The sequence below is a fragment of the Mesoplodon bidens genome, assembly GCF_964165515.1.
Source record: "Mesoplodon bidens genome assembly, chromosome: 8".
Lineage (NCBI taxonomy): Eukaryota > Metazoa > Chordata > Mammalia > Artiodactyla > Ziphiidae > Mesoplodon > Mesoplodon bidens.
The window spans coordinates 70,838,434-70,859,137 of NC_138165.1; the positions used below are offsets into that span (position 1 = coordinate 70,838,434).

The window sequence follows — 20,704 nt, forward strand, 5'->3', positions numbered from 1 at the left end:
GTATATTTTAATTATAAGTCACTGCAAATACTTTTGGAAACTGGTACAGAATGGCATTTACAAATACATTTTATTTTCTAGATGATAAAACACAGACTAGTTTAACTACATGACTGTTTTGCTTGTTTGTTTTTTTTTACATCTAATAACTTATAAAATTAAGTATATTTTTACCAGAAAAAATATATAGCCACTTTTGTGAAGCATTACCAGACTTTTAGACAGAAAAGCAACCCAATCAGAAAATACACATACCAGATGAAGAAAAACAAAAGAGTTGCACTTCATTTTTTTTCATTATAAGACATGAGGGAATATATGTATATATATATTTCTTTTTAAAGAAAATGTTGCAAATTTCAAGAGGTATAAAACATTTTCCATTTAAAAACTTCCAGAAGGAAAGTTTAATATTAGATTTTGAAACAATGGAAATCCCTGAAAGCCTTAGCTTTGTGGTTTTGTAAAATTATGTTCTCTGAACCTTTCTGTGAGTGAAGAGAAAGACCTAAATCTAAGCCCGTCTTAGACTGATGAAGGGAGAATAACATTAAGTGGCTTGTTTAGCTCATCAGACAGGGATCCTGTCTGCCTTGAAACAAAGAGATCCAAAGCTCTTGATTCAGGACTCTCTAATGCCTTGGGTCTCATTAAAGGGGAGAGGGCAAAATAGAGACCAAAGTCAGACACAATCGGAAAGTAATGCTGGCAGGGATGATTTGGCAAATTCTTTGGTTTCCTAGCGTCCACTTCAGTTATGTGCCTATGAGGCTCATGGAATTCACAGCTCTGCATAAGTTCAGTTAAGCTCTAATCATGTTAGGGGGCGTGGTTCTCTTAGTTTGCATTAATTTTTTTGTAAATTAGCCCCTGCTTGTCCTTACTTGGAGTCTCTCTTTTTAAAGTGATATAAAAAATGAGACACAACATATTTATTTTTAGATTTAAGCTTTCTTTAAAGTATGTTTCCATTTTTGTAATCAGAAATATATGTTCTTGTATTAATAGCTGCAAGGTAGGCTCAAAGGGAACAAAGGGCGGGGGGGGGGGAAGCTAAAAGTTTTAAAACTATAGTATTAAGGACATGTAAGGGGAAAAATGAGAGTGCTTTAAGATCTGTACTTCCCTGTGGTGGGAGAGCGCATGAATGTTTGTTCAACAAGGGAAGTGACTGACATTAAATTAGCTGTGAGCACATAACAAACTTCTAGTAACCATGAAGTTCTAGTTCCTGTTTTCCCTCCTTGGGGAGTTTCGAGCATGTGGAACAGAAATTAAGAGGACAATGACGTACTGAGTCTCCATTTGGTTCCTTTTACTTTTTTCCAAAGTTTGAGTCCCCAAATTCAGGAAAATGCAAATACTACTGGAAGCCTGGAAATGCTGAGGGACCTGACTGTTATTTAAATAATGTCAAAAAAAGGGTATATATTGCATTTTAATAAGATCATTGATGACGATAGACATATAAATTAAATCCAGGGGAATTTTAAAATGTGCAATCAATGTTTAATTAGAAATTGCAAGCTTCAATTGACATTATCTTTGTTCCTGTCTTAAATTTGGATTTCAACAAACATGTTTTTTTTTTTTTTTTTTGCAGTATGCGGGCCTCTCACTGTTGTGGCCTCTCCCGTTGCTGAGCACAGGCTCTGGACACGCAGGCTCAGCGGCCATGGCTCACGGGCCCAGCCGCTCCACGGCATGTGGGATCCTCCCGGACCGGGGCACGAACACGTGTCCCCTGCATCGGCAGGCGGACTCTCAACCACTGTGCCACCAGGGAAGCCCCCAAACATGTATTTTTAAACTTTACTTTTATCTCAAAAGTTTTTCTTTGGGATCTACTAGATAAATGTGATGTCAAATTAGAACATCTTGGACAACACTGAGTGTCTAGATAGTTTTCATTTGCATGTATTTAAAAACATATTCTCACGTTCAATAAAGACCTAAGATAGGAAACAATGTCAATTAAAAGCATGGACACTGAAGATCAGAGATGACCTGTTTGAAACCAAACTCAAATATAAAATATTTTTTGGAATAAAAGTTCAACTCCCCAAACTCTTTGAAAATGGACAAACCGTTAATATGCAATATGCATAATATAGAGAGAATGGCAAACTCCATTATATTTATTGGTGCAATTTTATAAATGCAAATATATTTGCACATTGATGCTAATCAACTTGAAGAGTTCTTTGTTTCAGGGACAGAAGTCTCAGGGAGATGTTTGATTCTGCTGTGAGCTCAATGGAGAAGATATTCCCAATGTGTTACATTTTTGAAGATTTTTTTCAAAATGAATTACTTTGCAAAACGGGTATAAATGTATTTTAAGTGCAGTGTGTTAAGTTACTCCTTGTATAAAAGTGAGATCCTTGTAAAATTTCCAAATATTTTAGGCTACAGTAAAATTAAATATGTCAGGTAGTGACTTAAAATGCCAATATATAGTTATTATTTTTAATAAAATATAGAATTTAACTTTTATATCATTTAAAACTTAAAATATATGCTATTAGCTTCAGACCTCAATTTTGCATTATTATCTTTTATCACTTTTAATATTTTCCTGTAGATCAGCATATTCCAAAGTGCATTCTTGGTGACACTAGTAATGAAAAATGTGCCACAAAAAATGTGCTATTCATCGAATAAGTTTGATAAAAGCTATGTATTATTAGGAATTATTCATAATTATTTTAAGTGTGATAATGACAATTTTATTTAAAAAGGGTTAATCTTTCAGACATGCAAGCTGAAGTATTTATGAATAAAATAACATAATTTCTGGAATTATTTCCACATATTTTGAAAGTGGAGAAAGTTGGGTGTGGGGATGGGGCTAGGTTAGCCATGGGTTGATGTTACTCAGTTTGAGTGATGAGTACATGGGGGTTCATTTTACTATATAGCCTACATTTGTGTGTATTTTGTATGTATTAGAAATTCTGCACAATAAAACATAAAAAACATTAAATAAATAAAAGATGCACATCTCTTAAAAATTTTACAGTGCATATAAGAGCCATGAAGAGTTTTGGGTAGAAAATTCATTTGTTTATCTGGGCTCTTCCCAAACCTACTGACCATGGACTCTTCTTTTCAAGGAACACCTATTAATATCTCTCCTGGACACTCTGGGAACAGCTGTACAATATCTACATAGAATGTTTTTTCATGTATCATCGTCCATGATAATTCTAGACTTCTAGCACATGAAAATTTTATTTACATTGTTGAAAATCATTAAGATAAAAATGGAAAATTAAAAAAAAGAATCCTTTTGTTATTTCCAAATTCTGAAATTTTTGAGGTATCTATGAGTAAAACATCTGATTGACTAACTTTAAAAAGTTTCAAGATTTATCATGTATATAAATATAATGGCAGAAATAGTGTTAAAGGAAGTGCAATTTCAAAGAGAGTGAATAGTAGTCCATATTTCAAAAGATAAGCATTTTTTGATTGAATATTAGCCACAAATCTAGTTATAAATGTTTAATAGCTAAATGGAAAACTGCTTTTTAAAAAAAAAAAACTGCTTATCATTATCAACCTCAATAATTTTATTTTTATTATATTTTTTATCCTAAATTTCTATGAAATTTAAGAATCTGTTAAAATCTTATTTGAATATCCACAAGTTATTTCTCACTCAGGAAAACTATATTAGGTAAAAATATTCCTCAAAATAATATTCTATAATTGCTAAATAAGATTTACATGTCTACAGTAAATGCTTTATAAGTTTGCATGTGTCAGAGTATAATTTTACTCTGTATAATTTTGCATTTTAGTTTCTAAATAAAGAATTTTATTATTTTTTGAAATAAATTACCTATACCTTTTTAACTTTGCATCAAAATAGACAGCCTGTATTACTATTTATAGATGTCCTATCTTTCTAAACTTTTTTATTGTTGACTTTTATAAAAATTCAAACAAGAACATTTGCATTAATTATAATATACTGCCAAAAATTGCATTAATTTCCATTGATGCCCATTAATTTGATAAATGTTTTGTCGTTTGTACCGTTTGCACTGTCAAAACAAGTTAATTATATCTTACTGACATTTTTGACAGTTGCTTTAACTGTGGCAAAGAAAAAAGTGTCTTATTTGCTTCGACAAAAATTCAGTCTTGTCTATTGAAAATTTGAACTAAGCAAGAGAAGACTAGCACATGTCAGAAGTCTTGCAAGATCAGCTTAGGATCAGTGGTAAACAGTGGTTCCCCAGAACTCTGTAATAGCAGTGCTCATATTTTGTAGTAGAAAATATTACATACCTGTATAATCTGTTCTTGCATAATGCCCATCTTCAGATTTAGTAGCTGTAGTTGTGTTATCTGTGTTAAAAAATTAACAATAAAGATTAACTGTTTCCTAGATATCCTTCTAACAGTATCTTCACTACAGTTAAGGAATTTTCAACTATATTTCTAAGCAATCTTTATACAAAGCAGATTTACAAGGTCAATTTCTGTTTGAGAGTGAATAATAGAAGGATAGAGGCTTTCTAAGGTTTAGGGCAAGGAGAAGGTTCACAGTTATAACTGAGATAAGTTGGGTAAAAGAATAACCAATCAAAAACAAAAAAAGATGTTTGTTTCTGAACAAGAAACAAAATAGAACGTTCTAGTACATACTGCTTATAAAAATGTACTTGAAATATTTCTGTTGAGTCAATACCTAAAAGTGGTGTGATTTGCTTTTGATTTCAAGGTTGTCTAATAATCTTTAGATTCTTGGCTAAAAATGATTTTCACTTTCTTTTTTCCCTGTGCAAGGAGTATATCTGCTATCTTCTGAATATTGGCCTCTGGGTTGATGGCACTGTGAAGATACAGGCCCATTATATAGAAAAAAATATGGACTGTTGCCAATAGGCCCTCAAACTCCTCAAAATTGCTGCAGTAAAATCTAATGCCCATTGTAAGTCAGAATTGTCTTTCAAAAATGAAGCTGCTGCCTAATAAGGAGTTATCTCCACTTTTCATTTCTACACAAAGACTAAAGACATTCTTTAAAATGAATTTTGGTGTGAACATTACCTTGACATCGACCCAACGACATGACTTCAATTTTCTCCTGTTTCTGACATGATGCTTCTTTGATTTGACATGCATTATCATAAGATTTCCCATCAGAAGCACAGAGGGGATTGAAGTTGGTTTGAGAACAGTCAATGTTGCACACACACCTAAAGGAAGAGAGAAATAAAAATGTGTAACATCAATAGTGTTGTTACCACATTATAAATAAAACACAAAGTGGAAGAATTGCTAGGTTGGCAAAATGCAAGTTGGCAAAATTGAATTTTATCCTTCCAGGGGAAGTTCCTTCACTCTTCTACCTGAGATCAAAAGAAACATAGAACAAATCAAAAATAATTCAAAAGACTGAGCAATGGATAAAAATAAAAAGGGAAAACTCAGAAAATAATCATCAGTTAATCTCTGCCACTGGAACTTTTAAAACATGTACATAAACTTCCGTGCTGATGCCTGCAGAATTTGAATAAGCTGAAGTAGCTATGAAACCCTGCTTTACAATTTCCTTAAATGAAATCTTGCTGTGTTACTTCTTTTCGCAGGATATTTGAATGGTGAAAGCTTGAGGAAAATGATTCAGAGGACATTTAAGAGAAAGTACACACGGAGATTATTTGGAATACAATCAGGAGTTAAATTTCCTCAGCATATATGAGGATACACATAAGATGTGCTAAACAGGAATCTTCAGTGGTCCTTAACGTTTTGAGGAGATCACCAAACCCTTCGAGAATGAAGTAAAAGGTATGGATCTCTCCTCAGAAATACCTATACTCATATAAACAACTCTGCATAATATTTTAGGGGTTTCATGGGCCCCTTGAAGTCTATCCCATGGAGCCCTTTCCCAGATACATACTACTCTTTCTATTTTCAGTTTTAAATAATTATAAGTTGATTATTGCTCATGATTTTATTATTTTTATTAATAGAAATAAAAATTTGGTGAATTAATGAAAATTAGGTCACCTGAATTAAGAGAATTAGACATTTAAAGCAAGCTTCTTATGATTTTTCCTATGTCCTTATAATTCTCTGTGTTTTACAATCTACTTTGTCACTCAGAATATGATGTTTATGTGTGCAAATATGTTAGTGCCTTAGAATATAAACCCATTTAAAATTTCTATTAATATTTATATTACTTTTCTAAATAGATGATATGCTTCTTGAAGTGATGAATCACACATTTTAGTTTTGTATATCTACTTGGAGCTGAGCATAGGATATAGTGATAACAAAAACAAGCAGCTGACTACATGCTGGGTTCTAAACATGCATTGCTTTCTTTAATCTTTGAAACAGCCATTTTTCAGTCCAATGATATTACATAATGTCAGAGAGCTAGTAAATTGTGGAACAAGGACCCCCCACAGATGTGTTAAAGTAAAATACAACCCCTTTCCTCTTACTGCAGGCTGTGTATGTTTCCCAGAAAAATTTAAACATAGCTACTTATAAGCAGGTTTCTGGACCTCCGTAAGTCTAGGGGAAAAGCCTAGGATTCTGTATTCTTAAGCAGTCAGCCTGGCACCAGACTCACTTCCTAGGAATCACTGCTTGATTGGTTTGTTGACTGAGTGAGAGAGGGTTTGTCTACACACCAGTGCTTCTCAGAGCATAGTCTTTAAACCATCTGTATCAGAATTACCTAGATCTCTGTTAAAAGTGTTGGCAGATACTGTACTAATTCATTTAATATTTTTTTTGTAAGAGAATTGCTTTAGGAACACTTGGTTATTTTTAATATTTCACTTATTTAGATACAAATAAGACAGATGGTAACCATCTCTACATGCTTAAGTCATTGAGAGTGGTGTTCCTACCTTGGCCGTGATGGTGCTACATGATGACAGCTACTGGGATCGCAACATTGCTTCCTTGGCTGATTCTTGGCATCTGAAAAATCTGAGATCAGGAGCTCCTACATGTTCAAAGAGCTTTTGGTCGTTTTCATAAAGGATTTGGAGAAGTGGCTTGTAGCTCAGGCTTGTTCTCCTTAACCATTTGTAGTAAATAAAGAGGGGAAGGGACTAACTTTTTTGTATTTTTAAAAAGACAGCTTCATTTATGTTGAAGACAGTTTAGGTTTTGACTGTTTTGGTGTTAGACTCTAGAGACTATCTCCTTGAAAGACAGTGAAATAATGATCTGTTAGCAGCAGCAGAACAGAGAGGAAGGTATGTGAGAACCTCTGTCCATCTGGAGTAAACTATGTAAGATATCAAGGGCTTTTCAGGTTTCTCCAAATTGAATACAAAGAAATTCAGGGATGTACACCATATATAATCTTGACAAAAAATGACTGGCAATTCAGAAGCCCATTTGATAATCATAACAAAATGGTAAAATGAGAATAGAGATGGAAAGAGAAAATTTGATTGAATTGAACTGGCCAGATTCAACGTTTCAGTGAAGAATTCACTTAGTTAAGCCATAGCGCCAAATTCAACAATTGTTCAGGATATCTTACAAGATCTTCCTTTTCCAGTTGGCTTTTTTTTTTTTTTCAGTTTGACTGATCTGATCTTAGTCCCACAGACTTTTTGATGCCGACATCTTCTTCCCTTTCCTTTTCTAGCATTGCTCATTCAGGGATCTCCTTTCAAGGTTTGTTTCCCCTTTGGAAATTCCTCATTCTTACTGCCTCAAATAAAGCCTTTCAGGAAATGCCTAAGATAAAAGTGTAGACATTTGGCATTTCTATTCTCATCTCAAAAGGAGGACCTAGATTCTTTCAGGTGAAAGTAAGATGGAGTTTTGCTGGGCTATAAGCTTTAGGAAAGCATGGGTTATAATTATCTTTTTCTCTACTGTATAGTGTTATCATACCTTCTCCTTCCTCCCTCCTCTTTGGGCCTTGCATATATTAAATAAATGCATGAGTATAATAAACTTGCTCATGAATTTCAGCAACAATTGGAAATTGGAAGTCTGTGAAGAATGTTTTTCTTTCTTTGAATAAGTGGAAAAAGCTTCATTGATTGCTGAAATGGCTTTAAAACTACGTAGCTTAGGGAAAGGGAAACGTTGGGACTGGCTTACAAAGACCTACCATTTCTACGTTTATGAAAGACCAATGAACTCTGATTATATGATCGTTGCTTACTATATATTTTTTGTACCTAAGTTTATTAGGCTTAATTAATCAGAAAACCATGCAAGATTTCAGGACCATGGTCTCAAACTGTTAAGTCTATCTTGATTTTTATCAGTAGTGGCTAAATCATCTTTGTGTTCCCTGTCCCGCCAATACCTTTCACACCCTAAACTTTCAATAACTGTGGTTTCAATACATACATAAATGAAACGAATGAGTACAGAAACATGATTTTATATTTTTAAAGAAGGATAAAATTAATATAAATTCTCATCACTCTACTGCCATAGAAATAAACAGAGGGTAGCTAAATAATTTTCTTGGCAAATATTAAATATCCTCACTGAGATCAAATGAATATTCAATTGAATTTGAGGATAATGATAATAATACTAGCTTATTTAATGATAGTGCCTGTCCTAGTGTTATGTGCTTTATATGTTATTACTCCTTTCATCCTTCTATCTCTATGAGGTAGTTACTTTTACCATCTTCATCTTACAGATAAGAATATGTAGGCTTGGAGAAGTCACACAGCTTGTACATGGAAGAATCTAATTTCGAATATAGGCAGTCTGATGCCAAAGCCTGCACTGTTCTACATACTGTTCAGTACAATGAAAAACAAGAAAGATCCAAATGCCTACTATTAACTAATTAAACGAATGCTTTGGATGAATCGGGCTTGAAAAAACAAGGCTGTGTCTACTTTTGGAATACTTATCATGATTTTATGAATTTAAATAACACTGACTCAGTCTCTGTCTTCCCAAACAAGTGATCCAGGCTTTTTAGTATCATAGGGTCATGAGGATATATCAGAGAATATTAGTTTTAAAAAATTCTGAACTAACACTTGGTATTAGAATGAGTAACTGATACATGTGAAATTAATCTGTTTATTTAAGGCATCAATTGTTCAGAACATTTTATCCTTAATGAAACTCTATATAAAGTTGGCTCCACATAAAAACACACACAGACAGACACACATATACATACCAACACATTCCAACTGACTCTACTGAAATTACAAAATTGTTATGTTTTAGCACAAAATCCAAGTCTCTGCTTCAAAACTTTTTAAAAAGTTTTGGAAGTTCATATTCATCGGGCAGCATGGTTTTGTGTCTTTATATCAGTGGATGAATTTGTGTATGTGTGTTTGGAGAGGGGGCTCCCTGGTTGCATTTACTCCATTGTTAATGTGCCTGCTCTCTGGTTCATATTTTTACTTTTCTGCAAGCTTCTCAAGGGCAGTGGGTCTTTTTTACCTTTGAATTCCTGGCACCTAGTACAGTGCATCATAGCAAGGCTTTAATAAATGCTTGCTGAATGAATTACTGAAATTGTGGCAGGATGGAGTTGGAAAAATTTAGAGAAAACAGTCATTGTCTAGATATTAACACATAGGAGAGAGAACCAGTGATATATTCAGATAAACTCTCACCTAACTTTGTGTTACTTGGCACATGGCATCTCTAAGGAAGGAGAAGGACTTGAAGAACTAAGGTTCACCTTCCTCCTTTTATTTGTGTCTGCACAGACAAAGGAAACAGAGCCCTCGCTAGCCCTTACCCTCCTCAATGGCATGGAAGTCCAAGTACAAAAAGATGTTTTCACCAGCCAGGTTACTACTTACATTCTGTGGTATTTGGGTGCTGTTTTTAAGAACCAATACAATTTGAATGTGGTCCTGACTTGCCAGTTTAGTACTGTTCCAAACCATTGAAAAGTATAAGGCTCTGATAAAAAGGTGACAGAATTATCATGTAGTGTAATAGTGAGAATGCAGGTCACTCTGTGCTTTCACAGCTTATGTAAACTAATCCAGGGTTTTGCTTTCTACAGAAATGAAAGGCGAACATTTTTAAAAAGAGAAACTATCCCTTCTTCCCTGCTTTTGGCAAATAATTGTATTATTATTCATTCTGAGAGGAGTAACTAGTTAATTACAGCATGTCACAAGTATTTTATGTGAGCCAAGGATCTGTAAGGCTGAGAACTGCATGGATGCCTTTAAGGTTTTTTTGTGTTTTCTTTTCTTCTTTTTTTCAACCTATCTCAGTCTTTTGACACTTTGACACTGCGATTACATAGATCTCTTTTCTTCTAGGTTACAAAGAAAAAGAATCAGCCCTACTTGAAAATAATAATTTCAGGGGTCTCTATGTGGAAATACTCCCCTCTGAAAATCCTTCAGAGAAAATTAACATTGACTGAAAACCTTAGCTCTCTGAATTGTAAGAAAGAAGAGAAAGATCCAATAAGCTTAAAAGACCACTTGATGGAGTGAAGAATCTAAATTATAGGAAGTAAAACTCACATTTATAATTATTTCATGAATATTTTGGAGGCTTTGACATTAATTCAATTCCCTGCCTCCCTTGAAATGCCTCTTCCAAGAATGTTCTGAAATGAGTTAAATAAGCCTTTCCCGTGTATTTAAGAATGTCTTGTCATCCACCAGAGTGTGAGGATGCAAACGCTTCCAGGTAGCAAATTACTTATTCATGTGTCTGGCTTGTGGCTGCCCTCTAATTTCACTAGATTTTGTTTCATCTGTCAAACATGCCTGTCACTTATTCCTCTCCCAAGTTTCTTGATCTGATGTCCATTCAGGATTTTGACCATACAACATTCCTAATCAGTTTTAAAGCACTCAGTTGCATGGCAGTGACGGTGGCTTCGGGGTTGTTTTGGACCTTGACTGGTTTGTTTCCCTGGAGCTTGTCTGTCTCTAAGGTTACGATGCAGACCCCTTCTGGCCTGGCCAGTAAATGAGGTCAGAGCTGCTGTCAGTGTTCTCCATCAGAACTGTCATGGGTGAGCTGCATTATAGTAGTAACAGTAAAAACAGTGTGTACCTTTCACTCAAGACTCCTGTGATACTTTAAATCCATTTACTCATTAATTTTCATGTCACTCCTTTTGATGGAATTTGATTATAAATATTTTACCTGTAAAGAAGCTACAATTCAGGAACGACTGAGTTGTGGGGAAAAAATAAGGTAAGAGATGTGAAAATTCATTGAAAAGTTAAACCCTCTATACAAAGGGTGGAAGAGTGTTGACTGAGAGGTAAGGTGAGGAAGTCTACCATATTGTTACTCAGGTGACATATGTAAGCTTGGGCCAATACTTTTTTTTTTTTTTTTAATTTGAGAATGGCAATCCTTTTCATTTCGAAACCTAAGAGGAAGGAGCAATGCCCTTCTCCAGACATGTAACCTAGGATTACGGTGAGGAGGACCAGGCTTCTCTTGTACATGGAAAAAGTTCAGTTGCTATTAATATCTATCTTTTTATAAGGATTAAAGCATAGAAATTGGCTTATTAGATGGAAAGGATTGAGAAAATGTCTAGAACTACAGATAGCCAGTCCATGGGTGTGTGAGCGAAGGGAAACTAAGCTGAGGAACCCTTCCCCTAGGTGATGTCAGAACTTTCAAAACCAGAATCACATATTTAACAGGAGGAACGATTCTAGGCAAAGAGACCGACAGCCATGTATTAAAATAATGTCTAAAATAATAAAGGTAGATGGGAATGAGATTAGAGTTTGGAGTTGTGTATCAAATAGACCTGTGCTTAACTGAGGCTTGATCACTTACTAGTTGTATGGCATTGGACTAGTTATTGAACTTCTCCAAACCTATGAAAATCGTTTATAAATGTACATAAACTGCTTAACACTATTACTCGAAGTTGTAACTACCTAATAAATATTGATAATCGTTAACTTTTGGCTTAGTGGTTTCCAATCCTGGACGCAGAGCAAAACCTCTTGTGGGATATTTTGACCTTGGGTGCCAACACAAAGATTCTCACTAAGGAGGTCTGGTATGAGGTCAAGGTAACTTCAGTTGTCAAAAATGCTACAAAATGTGATTCTGATGTGCAGCTGTGATGAGTTGTAATCATAGTAAATACTCTTTCTTACCCTCTAAGACGAAGAGATTTTCCAAATTTAGTGTGTGTAAGATTCGCCATAGAAATTCTGATGCAATACATCTGGTATGGGACTCAGAAATCAACATTTTAAGCAAGTTCCTTAGCTCTTTCTAAGGCAGATAGCTTGCACAGCCTACTGACAAATCTCAGCCACACCCTTTTTCTCTTTCTCTTTTATTCCATTATAAGGAGTTTAATATTCTTGTTTAATGTACATGCTTCAGTGACACGTATTCCTCCACATGCTTCAGGTCACATGTGTGTGGTTTCAGGTAACAGGAACAGGTGATTAAATGCACTGATTGAAAAACATCAATAGTGGAGAAGTCAGAAGGACTGATTCATCGAGCAAAACCAAGATGGAGTGGTGAGAAAGGAGATGAAAGTCTGGAGGGGCCCCCAGTGCCAGGCACTTAGCTCCAACTTCCACATGACTCTCAGGTTTAATGCTCACAAGGTAGGGAGGAAACCATGGAAACTGAACTATCTCAAAAGATGGGTAGGATTTAGCAGAATTGTGATGGAAGAAACGACATGGGGAAATGTGTGGAGGCAGAAGCGCACCGGGTGCTGGGGAACAGGAATAAATCAGTCTGATTGAAATGAACTCTTCCCAATAAAAGTGGCCGAGTCCAGCACTCTATAGACAGATTATAAAGGGCCTCCATTCCAGTCCAAAGAGTGGCCTTTATCTTCTAGTTAGTGGGGAGTCCAGAAAGCTTTCTGAGCACAGGGTGATGAGAAGGTCAACGTGATGAAAGGGGTGCTTTAGGAAGATTAGCTGGTAGTGGAGTGTGGGCAGGGAGACTAGTCACCAAGCTATCACCGTCAGCTAGAGGGACTAGCAAAGGAAAGCTCAAGGGTGCGGCAGTCACTCGAAGGAAGAATCAATAGGGCTTAGTGGCTCGATACTTAAGGCATATTGTAGCAAAGCACTAAGGTAAAAGATGTCACCCCTATGCATTTCCTGCTCTACCCTTTCCTCCTTTTTTTTTTTTTTCCTGACCTGTGTTCTGTTCCAAATCGGAAACTTAAGAGACCAGCAGCCAGGCTCAGGGTGGCAGCTGCATGTGGGATTCAGGAAGGCATTTTTTCCTCTCCTGGTAGGGAGAATTTTCTTTCTTTGCTACTGGGACAGAGGCAAACAGGGTTCTATCATGATGTAGATATCATGTAAGCACCCTTAATTGTGGTTTAGAGAATTATTCCTTGGATTTTTAACATACACCTGGCCTGAGTCCAGGACTGATTGATGAGGACTGTGGTGGCAGCTACGATTAGTGCCATTGCTTTAGAGAGCAAACAAGCCTCCCTCCGAGGCCTCGAGTGCTCCCACGCCCCTCTTCAGTATATAGGATGTAGTTGAAGCAGGATTGAGCTCGTGATCCATTTTCATGTATCACAGTTGCATTTTTCTCAGGATTATTTTTTCCTTTTTGAAGCAGCTGCATTTACATCTTAAAATAATCTGAGTAAACAATTCTTCTTACTCATATACATTTTTAAAAGTATCTTGAAGCAAAAATCCCTCATTAGCGTCATGTGTATGCTCTTGCTCATTAAGCTGGAAAACATATTCAATAACCAAGGGTGACTCTCTGATTACTAAGAAGCACGGGTGCTCTGACTAGATGGGCCTTAGTACACAACAGAGTCGGAAAGCATGAAAACCCCAGAATAAAAAATTGGAAGGAAAAACAATATAATGAAAAAATCGCATTTGAATAACATGATAGACTGAATTCCCACTCACTCCTTTCTGTCACAATCCATGTTGAGTGTTTTAGCACCTTCCTTTAGGACCAGCTGTGGGATTCCCACACCCACTGCAGCCAATGGGGTGGCTTCATGTTTATATTTTACAAACTGGCCCTCTGGTATGCTCTCCTTTGCCAAAGGACTTTCAGGAGTAAATATGCATGAACATCATTACAGTCTAGATTTTCCAGAAAGCTGCAATTTCATATCATGCCCTTGGATTTTATCCATGAGATATAAGAAACAGTAGATGAAAAATAACTCTGCACTGTGGTAAAATTGCTAGTTTGAAAACACTGTCCATTACATTGTTCAGGTGGTTTTCATTTGTCTGTTTAATTTTTATTTAGTTTCCTATAAGGACACTCATGATAATTCTTTTCAAAGAAAAAAGGTAGTGTTACTTGATGATATGGCATATCTCCTTTTATTAGGTAATGTCACCTTAAGACCTGATGTGTTTTCCTTTACTCCTTGGCTCTCAGGGAGCTAAGAGCAGTGAGTGAGTAAGAGTGTGTGTGTGTGTGTGTGTGTATAAATGATGGGTGATAAATGGGAACAATAAAATACCTATCCAACAAGTTTCGGTCAGTTTTATTGATCTTATGATATAAAGGTAGGAAAATAAGGTGACCTTTGTATACTTGCAGCGTTTCCTCATGAAATTAATTCTCGGTGCTTTTGTAACATGTTTTTTTTCCAGACTGATGTCCACAAAAGTTTATGCTGTTATAATTGAGTAAAAAAATAAAGTGTTGATTAAGTTATGCTGGCATGAACTAAATACATTCATAATTAAAACTTGTATCAAATAATCTCCCTTTATGATTACATCATCCTCTATCACTTATTAATTTTAGTGTCAATTTAATTTAAATTTGTTTTTAAAATAAGATTTAATACATATTATAACATGCTATCATAAATTTCATTATTTGAATAATGAAAAGTATGATTAAAATATTCATAAGGATGTTATATACCAATCCTGGAAAGAGAAGGTAGGAAATATGATTAAGGAAGGAAGATGCCTTTAACTTTATCCATAATGTTATGTCTCTTAAGAAAAGATCAAAAATAAATATGGTAAAATGTTTGTTAAAACTAGGTGGTGGATGCACATATGTTATATTTTTGATAGTTTCAAAATATAATTAAAGATACAAATATTAGATTTGACATTTTGCTTAAATGTCAAGCTTAGTAAATATTTTTTGCATCGATTTAGATCTAGATAATCTATTTCTAAATTGTTTAAACCACATTTGAAAAAAATAATATGAGCATGGAGAAATTCCAGTAGGCTAAAATGTATCTTTGTAAATAACAACTGTTTATGTCTATATAAAAGTGACTTTCAAGTAGAGTTTGTTATATGAAGGGAATCATCTCCGTCCTTCTCTCTCTCTCTCTCCTCATCTTACTTGTTCATCCACTGAAATGTTAAACTTGCAAACACATGGTGGCATTTTAGTTTACAGGCCAAGCCAGCATTCTTCATTGACTTCCTGCAGTGTTGCCAGTGAGTTTTGATGCTCTGAAACAGGGCTGTATGGCAGTGTTGGCAGCCAGAAATAGTCGTGAGCTATTCCGAAACCCTTGGGATGAAGGACTTTAAGTAGAAGTGTTTGAACATTTTGCCTTGAAATAAGAATGCTTTAGAGTTTCTCAAACATATTAAGCTTTAAAAGGTAAAAAGTTACAGGATGTGTGAATATCCTCCTGCTGCAAACTCCCGGTAAGGTCCTCTTGTTAAAGGTGTTTGGAGGTCTGCAACTATTACTGCCACAGTTTTTTGTGTTTTTGTTTGTCTTTTATTCCTAGGCACATGCATTTTCATTTATCACAGATCTCACTGAATTCAGTCTAACCCCGTACATGTAGTTGATCATCTACTTGGTGCCAGGTACTGGGCTAAATATCACAGACACCAAGATGGCCCATGTGATCCCAGCTGGCAACAGAGATCACAGTGAAATGAGAAAAAAAAGTATCCACAAAACCGACATCAAAGTTGGCATAAACAATGTGTTTTGAGAGCACTGAGGAGAAACAATGACTTCTACCTGGAGGATCTTGAAAGGTTTCAGGGAGAGTATGATGCTTGAACTAGAACTTGAAGGAGGAATAGAAATTTAACAGGTGGTTTCCATGGTGACTTGTAGCAAGAGAACTTCTAAATCCTTTACTGCACTGAAGTTACCTCCATAACAATATAATTTCTTATTCTCTTCCCTCTGTTGACTCTCTCCTCTGTGTACATGATAAAACATCTTTCTTCTTCCCTAAAACTCATGTCTCCTGTTTCATGTTAGAAATGACAACATATGCCTCCTGTTTGGAACCCAGAGCCCTAGAAGCTTCTGCAAATCAGGTCAGGTCATTGAAGGAAACTTGCACCAGGAGTCAGGACTTGGTTTGGGCATTCTTGCTCTCTAGCTGCTGGGTATCTGGCCGCAGGTTACTGGAGGACAATCTGACCAAATAAGATGATGTCTAGGGTGGTCAGTTCTAAAATTCTGATACTTTATTTCCTTACATTCATATTACCTATTACTTCTGTTTATCTAGCACATCCTCATTTTCCTACCATCTTCCCCATTTTTGTAGCTTCTTCTCTGTTAAAGCCTCTACTCGATGAACTTGGCATTCTCCCCTGGCCTCCCTGTCCCCTAGCTCAGTGATTTGCACATAATAGACATTCCACATATAATTGTTGAATGAAAGAATGGATGAGTGAGGATTCCTGTCTGATTTTTCAATGTTTCCTTAATGTCCTTCTAATTGGTGAGTTACTCAGTGATTCCTAACTCTCCAGGGCTCCAGCCATGCTCTGTGTCATCTGAGAGTGCTTCCTTCCTGGGGCTGCTGCTGCTTCTACTAGGTTGCTGGCTGTTTCATCATCTGTAGGCTTACTCACTTGCTCTCCATCCTGTCCTGTGTCACATGTCCCCACAGTTTAGTGGAAAGAACATGGACCTTTGTATATTGTTATTAGGGTCTTAGCCGGTTAGCTTTACCTAATAAATGCTTGTTGAGTGAACAACAGACCTGAGTTAAAATCTTTTTAAAAAAATGTATTTTACTGAAGTATAGTTGAAGTACAGTTGTGTTAATTTCTGTTGTATAGCAAATGATTCAGTTATACATACATATACATTCTTTTTCATATTCTTTTCCATTATGATTTATCATAGGATACTGAATATAGTTCCTTGTGCTATACAGTAGGACCTTATATAATAGTTCATATCTGCTAATCTGCTAATGGTAGTTGTCTTTCTCTTTCTGACTTACTTCACTTAGTACGATAATCTTTAGGCCCATCCATGTTGCTGCAAGTGGCATTATTTCATTCTTTTTTTATGACTAATAGTCCATTGTATATATGTACCACATCTTCTTTGTCCATTCTTCTGTCAATGGACATTTAAGTTGCTTCCATGTCTTGGCTGTTGTAAACAATGCTGCAATGAACATTGGAGTGCATGTATCTTTTTGAATTATAGTTTTCTCCAGATATATGCCCAGGAGTGGGATTGCAGGATCATATGCCATTGAGTTAAAAATCTTAATTTTGCAGGTTAGTTGACTGATTCATAAAATGTGGAAAATAACTCTTAGCTCATAATAATACCTACCTCTAAAAGTTGTCTGAGGGTATGAGTGGAGAACAAATGAAAATAACTTCATATGATATTTGGTGCATAGCAGGTTCTGTTGCTTCCCATGCTCATGAAGAGTTCATTCTTCATCTTGTATTAAATTGGTCTAGAGTCCATTCCAAGCTGGCCATCACTATATTACCTTTCCACCTACACCTGATTAATCAACTGCAAATAATCTTTGATCAGTTGGATAAAAAGACTATTTGCCATGCATATTTATCTAAAATCTATAAATTGAGTTTTTTTCTGCCGTGTTTGGAAGTACAAGACTAACGTTTCTTTCTTTTTTCTTTCTTCCTTTTTTTTTTTTTGCTTGAAAAAGAAACTGTTAACAGATAATATCTCCAGTATATTCTATTTTAAAGATGAGATATTTGGCATTGTCCTATAGATTTTAATAATTTTTAACTTTATATAATTTTCAAAATACAGAAACCATTAGCTTATTTATCTGATTTTCCAGAAATATTACACATTCTTGGAAATTCTAAGAATATCATCGTACTGAGTAATGCTAAAAATAAGTTCATTCACTCCTACTCCTATTTTTTCTAGTCCTTGTTATCTCTGTCCTTCACTTCTTCCTTACTTTTCTCTATTTTTTTATTGCTTTCTCTCTCTTTAAATATTTAAGCCAAGTATACAGTCTAAGTACTGTGGACCAAAAATATTACCTGCCATTTCAGTAAACAAAGAATGTTGCCTGCCATTCGGATAAACAACTAAGTTGCCCACCATCAAGCTATCAGCCACGGCAGCCGCCCCTACGGGTGCTCCCTGAGTGGAATTCAGGGTGGAGAAAAATAACACACTGGCCCTAGATAGTTAAGACGCATATCAGAAGGATAATTTCAATGAGACCAAACTCTTGCATCTCCCCATACATAAAAAGGCACTAAGATCATTAACTTGAGATGGCTGGGTTTTGTGTGTGTGTGATTAGCCATAATCTTTTGACATGTGTTTCAACATGTTTTTTTGTTTGTTTTTTCAGCAAAAGCTCCTGTATTTCCTGGCTCCTCCCTTACCTCTTTGGAACAGTTCCTCAGAGCTGAGAGGCTTATTCTGGGCTACAGTCCTCGGTAAGGTAAGGCCACCGAATAACATAAGTCTCAACTTTCAGGTTGTGTATTTTTTTTCAGTCAACAGTACTTAGGAAAAAGTCCCCTGCCATTCATGGAGCTTACCATCTAGCAGAGAAGCTTGCTATTTAGAACATGGGCAGGTTCAAAATTCTTGATAAAAATGTAGAAAAGCATGTTTTTAATATATTGTCTATAAGATGTATTTATATGCAGAGACAATATACATGAAATGAGAAATGAATCTACTTGTACTCTCAAACATAGTAGAAACAAACTCAATTTATAGATTTTAGATAAATGTATGTGTAGCAACATGCGTAAAGCCACACTGAATTCTTTTGCTCTCATTTATTTTTTCATGCTAGAGTTATTCGCTAACAGTGCTATTCTTTTTATTCTAATTAAGATATCCGCATTTCTGTGCTTAAGCATGGCCCTGCAAAATGGTCCTGCTCTTGGTTTCATCTCAGAAGGCTTTTGAAGCTGCATAATCAAATGTGGACTTTTCTTTCAGTAATAGTATGTGGCCACTACAGTAATACATTATGTTTTGTAAAAAAAGATTTTGAACTTTTCTAAGAGGAAAAATCAACAAGCTATTGACTATAACAAATACTGGGGCTATCATAAGTTATTATCTGAAACTTGGCAATATTTTTAACTTTATGGTGACTATATATTACATACAGTCTATATTAGGGATTTAATTCATCCTTACCCATTCTACCCATCCATTTCCAGAAGATCCATCCAAGTTGCCAGTCTTCTATCTTAAGCAACCTAAATTATAATTTCTTTGAATTCAAAACAAAATTTCTTATTATCACATATTATCTTTTATTTTTTTTCAAAATAAGTACATTTATGTTCCACACTATGAATGACCATATAAAAAACATAAATTCTATTTAAATAAATCAGCCTATAGTTGATTACAAGTTAAAGTCATTGGATGATAACTTCTGTTTATGCCACTGAATAGCATGTATTCTATATCTTTCTAGCTCCCAAATGATCTACCGAGATTTGACATCTGTCAGGCAGGCAGACTTGGGGCTTGCTGAGATCATTATCAGACTCATATCAAGGCACCAAAGAGACCAATGCCAACAAACCATACAGGATGCTTTCATTACTCATCCAGATGTTGTATCAGTCAGGGGGCCCCTGAACATGAATTGGAGTTTAAGCTCTATTTTCCCTGATAACATGCTAGCCCTAAATAAGTGAACTGGTCTGTTCTTAAATTTGGGGTTTTTCTAATATGAAAAATACTTTTTAAATGTAAAGTTCTAATCAAAAGTAACAATATAATTAAAAATATATTTATATCTGGAAAGAACTGGGGTGACTTTAGCTTTGTATTCATACTCATATAGATCAAAGAGTAACTTGGATCATAAGAGATTTAAAATATTGTACTGAGAAAAATTATCAGTATATAAATTGGAATGACAAAGTATAGAAAAATTAGTAAAAGTACATACAAATTAAAAATTCTCTCCTCTGACATAGAAAAGAAATAGAGGCTAATCCAGAGTTAGGACACTAAGATGCTAGGAATTAAAAAACAGCTAAAGATTAGTATACATCTACTCCAAATCACCACAGAAATGAACGAGCCTCTGAACTGCTTTCTGTGTTTCTACTCTGCTGCTCTAGAGTCAGCTCACAGAATAGCCAGGGTGATGCTTTAAAAACGGTAAGCTGGGACAGAGTGAGCTTATGTGGGAAGCAGTCGCATAGCACAGGGAGATCAGCTCGGTGGTGCTTTGTGACCACCTAGAGAGGTGGCATAGGGAGGGTGGGAGGGAGACACAAGAGGGAGGGGATATGGGGATATATGTATACGTATAGCTGACTCACTTTGTTATAAAGCAGAAACTAACACACCATTGTAAAGCAATTATACTCCAATAAAGACGTTAAATAAATAAATAAATAAAACCTTAAACGACATCAAATCATTTCCTTGCTCAAAACCCAGCAAAGTCTTCCCATGGACCGTAGGATAAATTCGATGGTTTCTACCATGGTTTATGAGGCCCTACGTGATCTGGCCCTTGGCTGCCTAT

General features: G+C 35.5%; 1 protein-coding gene across 1 annotated transcript in view; it reads right to left on the reverse strand.

Moving 5' to 3' along the window:
- The window catches only part of TMEFF2 (transmembrane protein with EGF like and two follistatin like domains 2), a 256,359-nt gene that overhangs the window by 46,927 nt on the left and 188,728 nt on the right, over positions 1–20,704 (reverse strand). Inside the window, exons 6-7 of the mRNA XM_081242786.1 lie at positions 5,065–5,213; positions 4,300–4,359 (exon numbers count right to left, since the gene is read on the reverse strand). Coding sequence (XP_081098912.1) covers positions 4,300–4,359; positions 5,065–5,213 — 209 coding nt within the window. The remainder of the gene's footprint in view (positions 1–4,299; positions 4,360–5,064; positions 5,214–20,704) is intronic.